This window comes from Nerophis lumbriciformis, linkage group LG20, assembly GCF_033978685.3.
Source record: "Nerophis lumbriciformis linkage group LG20, RoL_Nlum_v2.1, whole genome shotgun sequence".
Taxonomy (NCBI): domain Eukaryota; kingdom Metazoa; phylum Chordata; class Actinopteri; order Syngnathiformes; family Syngnathidae; genus Nerophis; species Nerophis lumbriciformis.
In genome coordinates, this window is record NC_084567.2 from 8,415,639 (window position 1) to 8,432,500 (window position 16,862).

At 35.7% G+C, this 16,862-nt stretch overlaps 1 protein-coding gene across 2 annotated transcripts in view; it reads left to right on the top strand.

Annotated features, from left to right (window-relative positions):
• The first annotated feature begins 12,833 nt into the window (after positions 1–12,833).
• Positions 12,834–16,862, top strand: part of LOC133619748 (LIM/homeobox protein Lhx6-like) — a 30,422-nt gene continuing 26,393 nt past the window's right edge. For both annotated transcript variants that reach the window (XM_061980995.1, XM_061980996.1), the window contains exons 1-3: positions 12,834–12,908; positions 16,386–16,520; positions 16,601–16,722. In XM_061980995.1, coding sequence (XP_061836979.1) covers positions 12,906–12,908; positions 16,386–16,520; positions 16,601–16,722 — 260 coding nt within the window. In that variant the 5' untranslated portion in view covers positions 12,834–12,905. The remainder of the gene's footprint in view (positions 12,909–16,385; positions 16,521–16,600; positions 16,723–16,862) is intronic.

Here is a 16,862-nt window from a genome sequence, read left to right on the forward strand (position 1 = left end):
GTGTGTAGTGTTTTAGTTCTTGTCTTGCGCTCCTATTTTGGTGGCTTTTTCTCTTTTTTCAGTATTTTCCTGTAGCAGTTTCATGTCTTCCTTTGAGCGATATTCCCCGCATCGACTTTGTTTTAGCACTCAAGACTATTTCAGTTGTTTTTATCCTTCTTTGTGGGGACATTGTTGATTGTCATGTCATGTTCGGATGTACTTTGTGGACGCCGTCTTTGCTCCACAGTAAGTCTTTGCTGTCGTCCAGCATTCTGTTTTTGTTTACTTTGTAGCCAGTTAGGTTTTAGTTTCGTTTTCCATAGTCATCCCTAAGCTTCAATGCCGTTTTTAGGGGCACTTGTCTTTTGTTTATTTTTGGTTTAAGCATTAGATGCGACGTTTACAAAGCAATTATCTACCTGCTGCCACCTACTGATATGGAAGAGTATTACACGGTTACTCTGCCGAGCTCTAGACAGCACCGACACTCAATTTTATTTATTTATTTTTATTTCAATTTGTCTCACTTTTATTATTTCATAATTTTTATTCAGCAATTTTTTACTTTTTATTCGATCCCTTTTACCGTATTGCTTTTGCACTATCTTGTTTAGCTCATTCATTGTTTATGTTCTTTGTTTGTTTTTTGCTCTTTGCTTTTTAACCTGTAAAGCACTTTGGTCCAATTTAAAAATTGTTGTAAACGTGCTATATAAATAAAGTTGCCTTGCCTTGCCTCAATCTGCAAACTATAATTACCGGTTTGCATAAAATATTTTTTACCCAAATAGGTGTGTGGAGGGGGGGCGTGGCCTGCGGGCCTGCAGCGAAGCAGGGTGTGCCAGGACCGGCCATCTACGCCATACTTGGCAACCTTGAGACCTCCAATTTCGGGAGGTGGGGGTTGGGGGCGGGGTCGGGGGGCGTGGTTGCGGTCAGGGGCGTGGTTGGGGGCGTGGTTAAGAGGGGAGGAGTATATTTACAGCTAGAATTCACCAAGTCAAGTATTTCATATATATATATATATATATATATATATATATATATATATATATATATATATATATATATATATATATATATATATATATCCCCCCGCGACCCCGAAGGTAATAAGCGGTAGAAAATGGATGGATGGATGGATGGATGGATATATATATATATATATATATATATATATATATATATATATATATAAGAAATAATTGACTTTCAGTAAATTCTAGCTATAAATATATATTTATTTTATTATATATATATATATATATATATATATATATATATATATATATATATATATATATATATATATATATATATATATATATATATATCTATATATATATATATAAATAAATATATATATAAATAAAAGAAATACTTGAATCTTAGTGTTCACTTATTTACACATATACACACACATAACACTCATCTACTCATTGTTGAGTTAAGGGTTGAATTGTCCATCCTTGTTCTATTCTCTGTCACTATTTTTCTAACCATGCTTAACTCTGATGATGCATTGCTGTGGGCACGCACAAAAGTGATTTCATCAAATGCACTAGATGGCAGTATTGTCCTGTTTAAGAGTGTCACAACATTGCTGTTTACGGCAGACGAACTGCTTTACTGTAGATGTTGTTTATATTGTTGGAAAGCGGACTCAGGTCCGCATGGAGCTGGAGGGGGCGTGGCCTCCAGCTCGGCCTGAATTTCGGGAGATTTTGGGGAGAAAATTTGTCCCGGGAGGTTTTCGGGAGAGGCGCTGAATTTTGGGAGTCTCCCGGAAAATCCGGGAGGGTTGGCAAGTATGAGCTACGCACCTGTCGCTGACTTTGAGGCCGGTCCTCGCACACCCCGCTTCGCTGCAGGCCCGCAGGCCACGCCCCCCCTCCACAAGGTGAAATTAGATCATCTCCCACGGCACACCAGACTGTATCTCACGGCACACTAGTGGTTGAAAAACACTGCTCTACAGGACACATTTGACTGTTATATTGCATCATTTAAAAAGGTCGAGGATGGAACTATTTGATGTCAAACTTCAACACTGAAATGGAAATTGGGATCAACAGAATTTCTTTGGCAAAATCTGGGCCTGCAATCTCGCTGGAAACGATCGCTGTTGCCCAACATGCTGTTGCCGTGGCAACTTGAGGCCTGCCTCACATAGCAGGGAAAGGCCAAGAAGAGCCGACGACGCGAGCAAACTAAAGCCCCCTCCGGCCCCCTACTCTGCATTAAATATAAAGTTCGAAGACACAGAAGGAAGCACTCCCGCACGCACTGCGGCGGAAACAAGATAAGAGCGGCCTGTGTTGCTTTTTGGCCCTCGCCGCCTCCTTCCCCAAACATTTCCCCCGCGCGTCCGTCATCCCCCTTCCGTGACTGGGCGCCGGGCCGGCCCGCTGTAACGTCGGAGCGCTGACGGACATCATCATGAATCACTCTCTCTCTCTCTCTCGCTCGCTCGCTCTGCCGCTGCTTTTCTCCGCACTTCAGCCATAACAAAAATGAGCTTGGAGAAAATCAGCAGCAGGTAAGAAAACTTTATGAAATATTTACTTTTTTTTTTTTTCTCATATTCTTTAAAGTGCAGACCTCCACTAAACATGAAGATGTAAAATAACGTCTTCATTCAAGCTGTGTGGTCTACAGAAGAAAATCATTCTTGCGGTCTGAAATTAGTCCGATATTTGTCCGATATCAGCAAAGAAAACCTAGTATCGGCTTGCGTGTAAAATATCCGATGTACAGTAAGGTCTGATACAAGCAACGTGTTTACTTGTTTACTTTAGACACGCAGTTAGCATATAAACGTCCTCCAATAAGACATGGTTTAGGCTACTAGAGCTAGCAGCTACACAACAGCTAAGCACACAATAGCACACAAGCTAGATGTGCGTAATAAATGTCCTTAATAATTCCTCTTAAGGCCCAAGCCGTTTGTTTACATGCTTTTTTTATTTCTCTTTGCTATTTGGGCTTATAGGACCCTAATTAGAATAACAACTTTGACTATGATGTACTTAGTCCATAAGTACACAAACGTGTACTTCATGTTTAGTGACATGCTAATTCTTATTTTTACACTTTTTTTTCTTCCAAATTCCATTGTATGTTATACTCTTCTGACACCACCAGATGGCAGTATAAGTGTCCACATAAGCGGCCATAAGACCCCAATTCAGTAGCGTACACAATTTTGGAAATAAGAGCTAAAAGGTGCTGTCCACGCATGTGGCCACTAAGCCTTTAGAGCAGGGGTCCCCAAACTTTTTGACTCGGGGGCCGCATTGGGTTAAAAAAATTTGGCCCGGGGCCAGGCTGTATATATATATATATATATATATATATATATATATATATATATATATATATATATATATATATATATACACACATATATACATACATACATATTGTTTCATATTTGCTGAGAGGAATTACTATTAATATCATGCAAACATCAAATAGGAGTGGAAAAATACCAAGTTGATTATTATTCCAAGGGAGTACTTGTGGAAATGTATCTGGTTTTATATGAATGCATTTATTAAAAGATAATATGTCTCAAAGTGTATGTTAGTATTCTGCAACATGGACCAAAAATGATTATTTATATTAATAATTAAAATAGTATGCAAAATGTTTTAAAGCAATTTAATCCACTTTATTTTTGTGATAATAATGCATTATTATTTTTAAACATCTTTTTTTTTTTTTTTTTAATGGTTTAGGTATAATGAGCATTCTTTTTAAAGTCAAAAATCATCTTAGTTCATTTTGAAATAAACATATATATATGTATATATACATATATATATTGTCTTTATAATCCATTTTGTCATTTAACATCAATTAACATTGATGTTCATCAACATTTATCATTGTCACCTTATCAATATGATTTGCCTGAGCGGTTAGGAGACACCGAGAGTAACAAGCAGTAGAAAATGGATTAGAAAGAAGAGATTAAAAAAAAAAAAAAAAAACCAAACAAAAAAAAAACGACTTTTTTTTTAACTTGGGACTTCCCGTGCGCCGGATTTTGGATGCTGGGGGGCCGGATCCGGCCCGCGGGCTGTAGTTTGGGGACCCCTGCTTTAGAGGTTTTTAATTGAACAATATTAAAACAGCACGTTTCTCAATACAATCAAGTATCAAATAATTATAGTTGCATGTAACAAAGTTTCTAAGTATCTGGTAACAAACGTGTCCGCATCATTCAACTTAGTGTGTCGTCATAACTGAATGATTTATATATATAAAAAAAGCAATTACCACTCCTCTTCAATTCAAAGACATAACGCCATTCCAGAAGGTTGATAATAAATAGGTTGGTGCGCTGACTCTCAAAGAAAGAATGACTTGATAAAGTACAGTGTTTTATGTCCCTATATTCAAACTCAGGGTAGTTTGTAATGTAAGCGGGCAAACATAGTTAATATACTTGTTAAATTAAACTGCTGGCTTGTTTTTGATGAATACTTAGGCCTACTACGCTACTGCACTTTGATGTTGGTCATTATGGTGGTACTTGGAGGGTGTTTTCTGACGTGGTACTTGGTGAAAAAAGCTTGAGAACCACTGGTGGAGTGTTTTATTTTTTTATACCAAACATCGCTTGATCGCATACTTGCTAACTTTGAGACCTCCGATTTCGGGAGGTGCGTGGTCGGGGGGCGTGGTTAAGAGGGGAGGAGTCAAGTATTTAATATATATATATATATATATATATATGAGAAATACTTGACTTTCAGTGAATTTTAGCTATATATATATACATATATATATATATATATATATATATATATATATATATAACACTCATCTACTCATTGTTGAGTTAAGGGTTGAAATGTCCATCCTTGTTCTATTCTCTGTCACTATTTTTCTAACCATGCTGAACACCCTCTCTGATGATGCATACTGCTTCGTCTCCTTGTTGTGTGCGCAGTTGTGCACTGCACTCTCTAAAAGCCCTAGATGTTATTGTCACATATGCATGCACAGTAGATGGCAGTATTGTCCTGTTTAAGAGTGTCACAACATTGCTGTTTACGGCAGACGAACTGCTTTACGGTAGACGAAAACGTGACTGCTGTTGTTGTGTGTTGTTACCGCGCTGGGAGGACGTTAATGAAACTGCCTAACAGTAAACCCACATAAGAAACCAAGAACTCGGCCTCGATCATTCTACAGTTATAACGTGATTGGGCAGGCACGCTGTTTATATTGTGGGAAAGCGGACGTGAAAACCGGCTGTCGACACGTCACTCAGGTCCGCCTGAATTTCAAGAGATTTTCGGGAGAAAATTTGTCCCGGGAGATTTTTGGGAGAGGCGCTGAATTTCGTGAGTCTCCGGGAGGGTTGGCAAGTATGATTGATCGTGACTTTTCTAACATTGCACATGACAAAATAATAAAAGTACCGTATTTTTCGGATTATAAATCGCTCCGGAGTATAATTCGCACCGGCCGAAAATGCATAATAAAGAAGGGAAAAAACATACATAAGTCGCACTGGAGTATAAGTCCCATTTTTGGGGAAATTTATTTGAAAAAATCTAACACCAAGAATAGACCGTTTTCTGCTGCATATTTCACTACTTCCAGTTTGTAATCTGCAGTATATGATTTCCTTTTCGGTGCAATTTTTGTTCAACCCTTCTCAGTTTTTATAAGTTACCGCCAATGTTGAAATGATCAATTTTCATAGGTACGGAACAGTGACGTGCGGTCACTAGAGGCAGGTGAGGCGGGCCTCACCTGCCATCATGGAAAGCAAAAATATGTAAAAAGAAAAAAAATTATTTAAATTGTTATATGTATCCAGTGATTATACTATAAAGTTATTTTCCATTTAACTTCACCAGTTTTAGATAATTTTTATTCAAAATCGCTGAATTTTCACATTTGCCGTTCAAATACCGAGAAGAGACGGTGCGGTGAACAGCAGCCAGTTGAGGCACGTCACTCAGTGCCTCAATATGGACGGACTCGGCTAACTGCTGGCCTGCTGTTCAGTGAGACCGTATTGCTATATGAATTATATTATACATTTCCATAGTTTAGTTAGCTGAGGTATATAATGTACAGTGTATTTTGTCAACAACTGTATGTGTGTAAAGTATTTCTTGTGCTGAGCGATCATAAAACGGCTGCAAAAGACGCACTGGCTGAGGCTCCAGTAATCCCGCCTCCTGCACCCCAGCCGTATAATTGTTATATCAACTAAAGCCCACACTTAAACTTTCCACGTGCAAGATTGAATCTATTTAAAGAAGTTATTTCATAAGAAGCCAAAAAGTGCAAAAACAATAATGTTCGTGTTGGAGGAGTTGTGAATGACTGCAGGGCCACAACATTAGGTACATCTGCAGACTGCAGGTGTATCTAATTCACAACTCCTCCAACACGAATATTATTGTTTTTGCACTTTTTGGCTTCTTATTAAATAACTTTTGTAACCTATTTTCATGGGCTTTTGTCTTTGTGATGTTAAGTTCCTGTTATGCGCTGCTATACAGTATATGCCTTGAGCTCTTATTTTGAAGGCGCTAAGAGCGGAAGTGATGACACGTTGTGGAGGTTTTTGAAAGAAGGTAAATAAAGTGGTCCCCGTGTAAACTGGAGCCTCCGTGTTTGTTATTTTGTAGTTTCATACAGTATAGGCGACATTTATAAACCCTCGGTTACACTTTTTTAAATAGATTCAATCTTGCACGTGGAAAGTTTAAGTGAGGGCTTTAGTTGCGGCGCATGGACTTAATTTCTAAGTAAAGGTAAGACCATAATAACGTTTTTTTTATTAAATGTGCTTTTTTGTGTGCTACAGTTTGTATGTGTAAAGTTAAAGTTAAGTTAAAGTACCAATGATTGTCACACACACACTAGGTGTAATGAAATTTGTCCTCTGCATTTGACCCATCCCCTTGTTCACCCCCTGGGAGGTGAGGGGAGCAGTGGGCAGCAGCGGCGCTGCACCCGGGAATCATTTTTGGTGATTTAACCCCCAATTCCAACCCTTGATGCTGAGTGCCAAACAGGGAAGAATGCTGGTATGAGCTTTTAAACATAACCCGTTACTGCTGCTAATCAAATGGTGAATAAGATACTCTTTAGGGTTCATATGTTTGTAAATCTGACATGTGCCTCACCAGCCATGAACCTCACCGCACGTCACTGACCTGTAGAAAGGGTGGTCCCCACGAGTGATGATCAAAAACTTGGTCCCCATTCCAAATGATAACCAGTGTGTGTGTGTGTGTGTGTGTGTGTGTGTGTGTGTGTGTGTGTGCGCGCACAATCACGCATCATACATTGTTAACCTGCTTAGTCATTTGTCCACTGGGGCTCATTAGAAAACTAATAGCTTTAGCGTGTTTGTTTGTTATTGTGATGTTGTTAGAGTAGCTTAGACACACACACACACACACACACACACACACACACACACACACACACACACACACACACACACACACACACACACACGCACACACGCACACCTCGGTGATTATTCCGGAAGTTTAAAGGGCAGAATCAACTATTGTTAGCCTGGAGAGCTCCACGTCACACACAAAAGTTTTGGGACATTCTACACACAGGAAGTGAAAAGTGAAGAAAAAGTCTTGTCAAGGTGAATAAATCCCTCTAAAAAAATGTCCATGGCATCTTTTCCCACCAGGAAGTATACAAACATTTCACTCTAAGACTGCAAAGGAAACTCAGCTTCCCCTAAAATGTTGGGAAAAAGCGGTCAAACGTGTATTTTTGTGTTTACGTTCCATCGACTAAATATGTGCTAGAATGCCTTTAACTTTTGTCACGTGCGTTAAACAGTGTTGGATCTGAGCATCCATTGACTTCAATGGGGGAGCGTCGCCCATCGGACGCTCAGCATCTCTGGAAGTGTATGGAAAGTGGGCTGCGTGATGATTGGATGATCTGTCCGAGGTCGAATCCCTTTTTGATTGACAGCAAAATGAGCGAATCAGCGACCTTGAAATATAAACCCCTGCACTACTTTCATTCCGTTGTTCCGAGTCGATATGGAGAATTTTCTTATCTTTTTGAAGCTGAATATAGGGAGGATGAACTGCTGGTTATGGAAGTGATCACGTAGGAGCAGACGGAAGCCAAGAGAGTAAGGTCGCTGTGACTTTGACGCTTTAAATGTGCATAAATACATAAATGGCGTTTTTACCCAAAATAAACCGGAAAAAACGTCCCCATGCCAGCTTGACCAAACGCACAATTGTCCATTGAGTGAGTCACTATAATACGCCAACATGGCTGCCAATTTGCCTTGTCGACCTTTCCGACCACCACCAAACATTTTTGTCACTTGAGGGCCCAAGGCAAACCCAGTCATTGGGGCCCCACTACATAACAAAATGCCAGCTACATGTGCAGTAGCACACAGTAAGTAGTCCACGGCGTGAGAAGGGAGCAGAACAATCATCATTCATTAAACATTTTAGTGTATTTTAAAGCGCACAAATTAAGACAACAAATGTGCATTAATGCCGTGTTTACCCAAAATAAACCGGAAAAAAATAGGCTTGACCAAACGCACAACTATCCATTGAGTGAGTCACTAAAAAAACAAAGGTTTTTTTATGTGATGTTTTGGGGCCCCTACACTTTAGGGGGACTGATGAAACGTGATTAAAAAGCCACTTTTACACCTTAAAAACCAGGCCCTGAAGGAGGGGATGCGTCATCCTGTCCTGAGTGGGCGTCGACCTCAAGTGGAGAATCACTTCTCTGCATTGAGAAGACGAAAAAAATATCCACTTGTGGAACTTTTGGAACTATTTCTTTCATTGGAGGAACAGCAAATTCACTTTCATGTTTGTTGTTTTTGTTTGGTAGAAATGCAAGCAAAGGCTGTAGCTGCGCCAGACCAGGTGGCTGTGCACTGTTGACATGACCTAGGTTATAGTATATTTGTATCTATATATGTATATGTCTACTGTATAGTATATATATATGCATGTATATGTGTACTGTATAGTATATATATATATGCATGTATATGTGTACTGTATAGTATATATATATGTCTATACTGTATATGTGTATGTATAGTATATATATATATATATATATATGTATGTATATATGCATATGTGTACTTTATAGTGTATAGAATATACTTTATATGTATGTATATGTGTACTGTATAGTATATATATGTATGTATATGTGTACTGTATAGTATATATGTATGTGTATATGCATATGTGTACTGTATAGTATATATGTATGTATATGTGTGCTATATAGTATATATGTATGTATATATGTGTATGTGTACTGTTTAGTATATACTGTATATATGTATGTATATATGTATATGTGTAGTGTATAGTATATATGTATGTATATGTGTACTGTATAGTATATATATGTATGTATATATGTGTATGTGTACTGTATAGTATACTGTATATATGTATGTGTGTATGTGTACTGTATAGTATACATATGTATGTGTATATCAGTGACGTGCGGTGAGGTTGATGGCTGGTGAGGCACTGACTTCATCACAGTCAGATTTACAAACATATGAACCCTAAAGAGTATCTTATTCACCATTTAATTGGCAGCAGTTAACGGGTTATGTTTAAAAGCTCATACCAGCATTCTTCCCTGCTTGGCACTCAGCATCAAGGCTTGGAATTGGGGGTTAAATCACCAAAAATTATTCCCGGGCGCGGCGCCGCTGCTGCCCACTGCTCCCCTCACCTCCCAGGGGGTGAGCAAGGGGATGGGTCAAATGCAGACGACAAATTTCACCACACCTAGTGTGTGTGTGACAATCATTGGTACTTTAACTTAACTTTAACTTTACACATACAAACTGTAGCACACAAAAAAGCACATTTAATTAAAACATTTTTTATTATGGTCTTACCTTTACTTATAAATGAAGTCCATGCGCCGCTGTTGTGCTGGATTAATGTACCCCTGACGGGAGTGTTATATCAACTAAAGCCCTCACTTAAACTTTCCACGTGCAAGATTGAATCTATTTAAAAAAGTGTAACCGAGGGTTTATAAATGTCGCCTATACTGTATGCAACTACAAAATAACAAACACGGAGGCTCCAGTTTACACGAGGACCACTTTATTTACCTTCTTTCAAAAACCTCCGCTCCACTCCAACGTGTCATCACTTCCGCTCTTAGCGCCTTCAAAATAAGAGCTCAAGGCATATACTGTATAACAGCGCATAACAGGAACTTAACATCACAAAGAGGAAAGCCCATAAAAATAGGTTACAAAAGTTATTTAATAAGAAGCCAAAAAGTGCAAAAACAATAATGTTCGTGTTGGAGGAGTTGTGAATTAGGTACACCTGCAGTCTGCAGGTGTACCTAATGTTGTGGCCCTGCAGTCAGTCACAACTCCTCCAACACGAACATTATTATTTTTGCACTTTTTGGCTTCTTATGAAATAACTTTTTTAAATAGATTCAATCTTGCACGTGGAAAGTTTAAGTGTGGGCTTTAGTTGATATAACACTCCCGTCAGGGGGTGCATTCTACGGAGAGGGTGCAGGAGGCGAGATTACTGCGAGCCTCAGCCAGTGCGTCTTTTGCAGCCGTTTTATGATCGCTCAGCACAAGAAATACTTTACACACATACAGTTGTTGACAAAATACACTGTACATTATATACCTCAGCTAACTAAACTATGGAAATGTATAATATAATTCATATAGCAATACAGTCTCAACTGCACAGCAGGCCAGCAGTTAGCCGGGTCATTGCGCAATCCATGTTGAGGCACAACTGAGTGACGTGCCTCAACTGGCTGCTGTTCACCGCACCGTCTCTTCTCGGTATTTGAATGGCAAATGTGAAAATTCAGCGATTTTAAATAAAAATAATCTAAAACTGGTGAAGTTAAATGGAAAATAACTTTATAGTATAATCACTGGATACATACAACAATTTAATACAAAAAAATTATTTTTACATTTTTTTTCTTTCCATGATGGCAGGTGAGGCGGGGCCTCTGGTGACTGCGCGTCACTGATGTATATATATATGTATATATGTATATGTGTACTGTATAGTATATATGTGTATCTGTACTGTATAGTATGTATATGTATGTATATATGTATATGTGTACTGTATAGTATATATATGTATGTATATATGTATATGTGTACTGTATAGTATATGTATATATGTACTGTATAGTACAGGGGTCGGCAACCTTCAACATATAAAGAACCATTGGAGCCCATTTTCCCCCAAATAAAACCCACCTAGAGCCACAAACTCTGTTAGATTCCTAAAATGACGATAACACCACTTATAGTTTCGTTACACTTGTGCTATAGGACTTATGACATCAAACACTTATTTGATTTATTTCTGGGTATAGCAAAGCAAACCATCATCAATAAAAACAGCAAATTAATAAACATGTAAATAAATAAAATGTTTCTCTTTTTTGATCCGTCCATTGCTTGGGGTTGACCGCTAAAAACAATACAATTGCATGGCAGCAAGAGATGTCGCATAAGGGCTGTGACATACATTTCCATCGACAATATATTAAAATGTGTTTTATTTTCATATGATAAGATCCCAGAACTCTTTAAAATAACAACTGTTAAATTAAAATAAACTAACTAAATAAAATGAAATATAATAGATCAAGTAACCATTATTTGTTGACATTCGGTTTCAAAGCCAAAGGGAGCCATGGCGGAGGCATGAAAGAGCGGCATGCGGCTCCAGAGACGCGGGTTGCAGACCCCTGGTATAGTATATATATATATATATATATATGTATATATATGTACTGTTTAGTATATATATGTATGTATATATGTGTATGTGTACTCTATAGTATATATGTATGTATATATGTATATTGTACTGTATAGTATATATATTTATGTATATGTGTACTGTATATCATATATATGTATATGTGTACTGTATAGTATATAAATGCATGTGTATATGTATATGTGTACTGTATAGTATATATATATGTATGTATATATGTGTATGTGTACTGTATATTATATATATGTATCTATACATGTGTATGTGTACTGTATAGTATATACAGTATATATGTATATATGCACTGTATAGTATACATATGTATGTATATATGTACTGTATAGTATATATGTACTGTATGTATATATGTATATGCTCATTAGGCGACTCTTGCATTGCTCTTCATTGCAAATGAAGGACAACATAACGCCTGAAATTTAGCTTTTGTGCGCGCGCGCGTGTGCGTGCGTGTGTGCGTGCGTTCCTGTGTGTGTGTGTGTGTGTGTGTGTGTGTGTGTGTGTGTGTGTGTGTGTGTGTGTGTGTGTGTGTGTGAATGCAGCAGTAATCATGGCGTGCTTAAAAAAGAAAAAAAAGACAATCAGGCTCCTTTATGCGTCAAGACGGGGCCCACTTTGCGCACATTGTCTCCGCTGAATGGACCAATCTCCATTTGGAAGCATCTTCACTTTTGGAGATGTGGTCGACTTTCGATTATGCATCTATTGAAATGAGCTATTAACTGTTTTTTGAAGCCTCTCGGCTCGGCGTTGATTGGCAGATGAAATTGACACTCTTGTTGCCGCGGGGTTTTTTTTTGTTTTTTTGTTGTGTGTTTTTTTTCTCACTCCGAGGCTAATTGCACGTCTAGTGGATTTCTCTTTGATTGCATTGGAATATCACCGTGATCGATCATATACTTTGCTTGGTTCCCCCTCTAATTGCAGCACATTGTCTTGTGTGGCCCGCAGCCTTTAAATGCAGGAGAGATTGATAGAAGGTGTTCTTTTTGCGGGGCCGGAAGTGGAGATGCGTGATGTGCAAAGTGAGCTTCACGGTCTCTGCGTTACATTTAGGCAGCATCCAACTTCCGAAACATGGTGAGTCACTTCATGTTCACATTCCTTGCATGCATGCATGTCATTCTTTCATATTTGCTGAGAGGAATTACTGTTAAAATCATGCAAACATCAAATAGGAGTGGAAAAATACCAAGTTGATTATTATTCCAAGGGAGTACTTTTGGAAAGATATCTGGTTTTATATGAATGCATATATTAAAAGATAATATATCTCAAAGTGTATGTTAGTATTATGCAACATGGACCAGAAATTATTATTTATATAAATAGTATGCAAAATGTTTTTTTTTAAACATCTTTTTTTTTTTTGGTTTAGGTATAATGAGCATTCTTTTTAAAGTCAAAAATCATCTTAGTTAATTTTGAAATAAACCTTTCAATATTATGGACTAATATTTTCACTTGAAGCCTTTATTTCAGTCATATAAATATTTAAGTCAAACAAGTTACCTGTTTTATTATGGCAGCTGGGATAGGCTCCAGCAACCCCCCGCGACCCCGAAAGGGACAAGCGGTAGAAATGTTTTATTATGTTGATAATATCATTTGAGTTGAATAAGAAATACAAAGTCTGCTTTATGTTAGTTATCAAATGTAGAAATAGAAAATGTGTACATTTTTGCGACACTATAATACATTTGATGGCCTATAAATTTGCTTGATTGGACTAATCATCATTTACAAAATGTTTAAAAAACATCAATTGTGTAAATTTGTGCATTAATATAAAATATTTTATGGCTATAAATTAGCTTTATTGTGGTGATAACCATTTTCGAAATGTATAAAACATATCAAAAAAGTATATTTTTGCAGCAATATATTTTATAGCTATAAATTTGCTTTATTGTAATAACCATTTTCAAAAGGTATGAAAAATATCCAAAAAGTATATTTTGCAACAATGTATTTTATAGCTATAAATTAGCTTTATTGTGGTGAAAATTATTTTCAAAATGTATAAAAAGAAACCATCAAAAAAGTATATTTTTGCAACAATATCTTTTATAGCTATAAATTAGCTTTATTATAATAACCATTTTCAAAAGGTATGAAAAATATCCAAAAAGTATATTTTGCAACAATATATTGTATAGCTATAAATTAGCTTTATTGTAATGATAACCATTTTCAAATGGTATGAAAAATATCAAAAAAGTATATTTTTGCAACAATATATTTTATAGCTATAAATGACCTTTATTGTGGTGATAACCATTTTCAAAATGTATAAAACACATCAAAAAAGTATATTTTTGCAACAATATATTTTATAGCTGTAAATTAGCTTTATTTTAATGATAACCATTTTCAAAAGGTATGAAAAATATCAAAAAAGTATATATTTGCAACAACATATTTTATAGCTATAAATGAGCTTTATTGTGGTGATAACCATTTTCAAAATGTATAAAACGTATCAAAAAAGTTTAGTTTTGCAACAATATATTGTATAGCTATAAATTTGCTTTATTTTAATGATAACCATTTTCAAAAGGTATGAAAAATGTCAAAAAAGTATATTTTTGCAACAATATATTTTATAGCTATAAATTAGCTTTATTGTGGCAATAACCATTTTCAAAATGTATAAAACGTATCAAAAAAGTTTATTTTTGCAACAATATATTTTATAGCTATAAATTAGCTTTATTTTAATGATAACCATTTTCAAAAAGTATGAAAAATATTAAAAAAGTATATTTTTGCAACAATATATTTTATAGCTATAAATTAGCTTTATTTTGGCAATAACCATTTTCAAAATGTATAAAACATATCAAAAAAGTATATTTTTGCAACAATATATTTTATAGCTGTAAATTAGCTTTATTTTAATGATAACCATTTTCAAAAGGTATGAAAAATATCAAAAAAGTATATTTTTGCAACAATATATTTTATAGCTATAAATGAGCTTTATTGTGGTGATAACCATTTTCAAAATGTATAAAACATATCAAAAAAGTATATTTTTGCAACAATATATTTTATAGCTATAAATGAGCTTTATTGTGGCAATAACCATTTTCAAAATGTATAAAACGTATCAAAAAAGTATATTTTTGCAACATTATATTGTATAGCTATAAATTAGCTTTATTCTAATGATAACCATTTTCAAAAGGTATGAAAAATATAAAAAAAAGTATATTTTTACAACAATATATTTTATAGCTGTAAATTAGCTTTATTTTAATGATAACCATTTTCAAAAAGTATGAAAAATATCAAAAAGTATATTTTTGCAAAAATATATTTTATAGCTATACATGAGCTTTATTGTGGTGATAACCATTTTCAAAATGTATAAAACATATCAAAAAAGTGTATATTTTTGCAACAATATATTGTATAGCTATACATTTATTGTAATGATAACCATTTTCAAAGGGTATGAAAAATGTCAAAAAAGTATATTTTTGCAACAATACATTTTATAGCTACAAATTACCTTTATTGTGGTGAAAACTATTTTCAAAATGTATAAAAAAAACATCAAAAAAGTATATTTTTGCAACAATATATTTCATAGCTATATATAAATTTCATACATTTTCCAAATGTATGAAAAATATCAAATGTGTATATTTATGCGACAATAGAACACATTTTAAACCTAAATCAGCTTAATTGTGGCGATAGCAATGTCTAAAATGCAAAACATAACATTGTCGTACTTTTGAAACATACAACACATTTAAAGCCTAAATTGAGTTGGCTTGGAGAAAGTCATTTTTAATACCATATTTTTACTGTGTATATATTGTTTTTCAAATCACCTGACATGTACGTAATTTTTTTTATATACATGATACAGGTTATATATATTTTATTATTTTATTATTGAATGTATCAAATGTGATGAATAGTTAATGGACCACAATTGTTTTTACGTAATTTTGCATATATATGTTTCAGGTTATATATATTTTATTATTGAATGTATCAAATGTGATGAATATTTAATGGTCCACAATGGAAACAAGCCTTTTGGCTTTTTGTGCCATCCCCATTCTTTAAAATGTCAATAAAACTTCTCAATCAATCAATCAATTTTAAAAGCTTCTATCAGCTGTATTCTGATATTAATATTTACCAGGTTAATATTTACCACGTACATTTATTTATAGTATTCTTATTCTTTAAGATGAACATGTTTTGAAGCCTAAAATGAAATTAATTCCAAATGAGTTTAGCAAATCCGGAGCAAATAATTGCATTTCAGATAATGGTGATCTTTAAAACGTATTACTGTGTACAATTGATTTAAAAAAAAGAAGACATTTGAAGTCCTATTTATAAAAGAAACATATGTATTTTTAAATGACATCAATCATATACGATGCCTTTTTATTCTGTCGTTATTATCGGAACATTTTAATATTTCTTATTGTAGGCCATTTTTCTTGAGGAAAAAAATCAATGCATTTTTGTCTATTTTCTGAAACAATGCATTTTCCTCCGCGCGGTGACGCCGACATTCCGCCGCAGTCTAAGCCGGAGGTGAAGCAGGAGGCCGGCGTGTGCAGCGCTCCGCCAGCCGCCTGCCTGTGCTCTCCTGCGGGGGCCGACAAGAAGCAGTGCGCCAGCTGCGGCATGGACATCACCGACAGATACCTGCTCAAGGTCATTATCGATTATTGATAACGATGACGGGCACGCGCTTACATTGATCAATGAGGGCAGAACGATGTGTGCGCGCGCAGGTGAACGACCTGAACTGGCACCTGAGCTGCCTGCAATGTTGCGTGTGCAGAACTTCACTGCGTCAGCACAGCAGCTGCTACGTCAAGAACAAAGACATCTACTGCAAGCTGGACTACTTCAGGTATGAACTTCATATGTTTGTCACATACAATAAAACCTATACTTTATTGTAATGTTTGATGCAAAAGTCTGTTCTTCACTTTTACTCAACTTCCATTGCATTCTGATTATTTATGTCTTTTTTTTTTTTTTTTGTCGTGT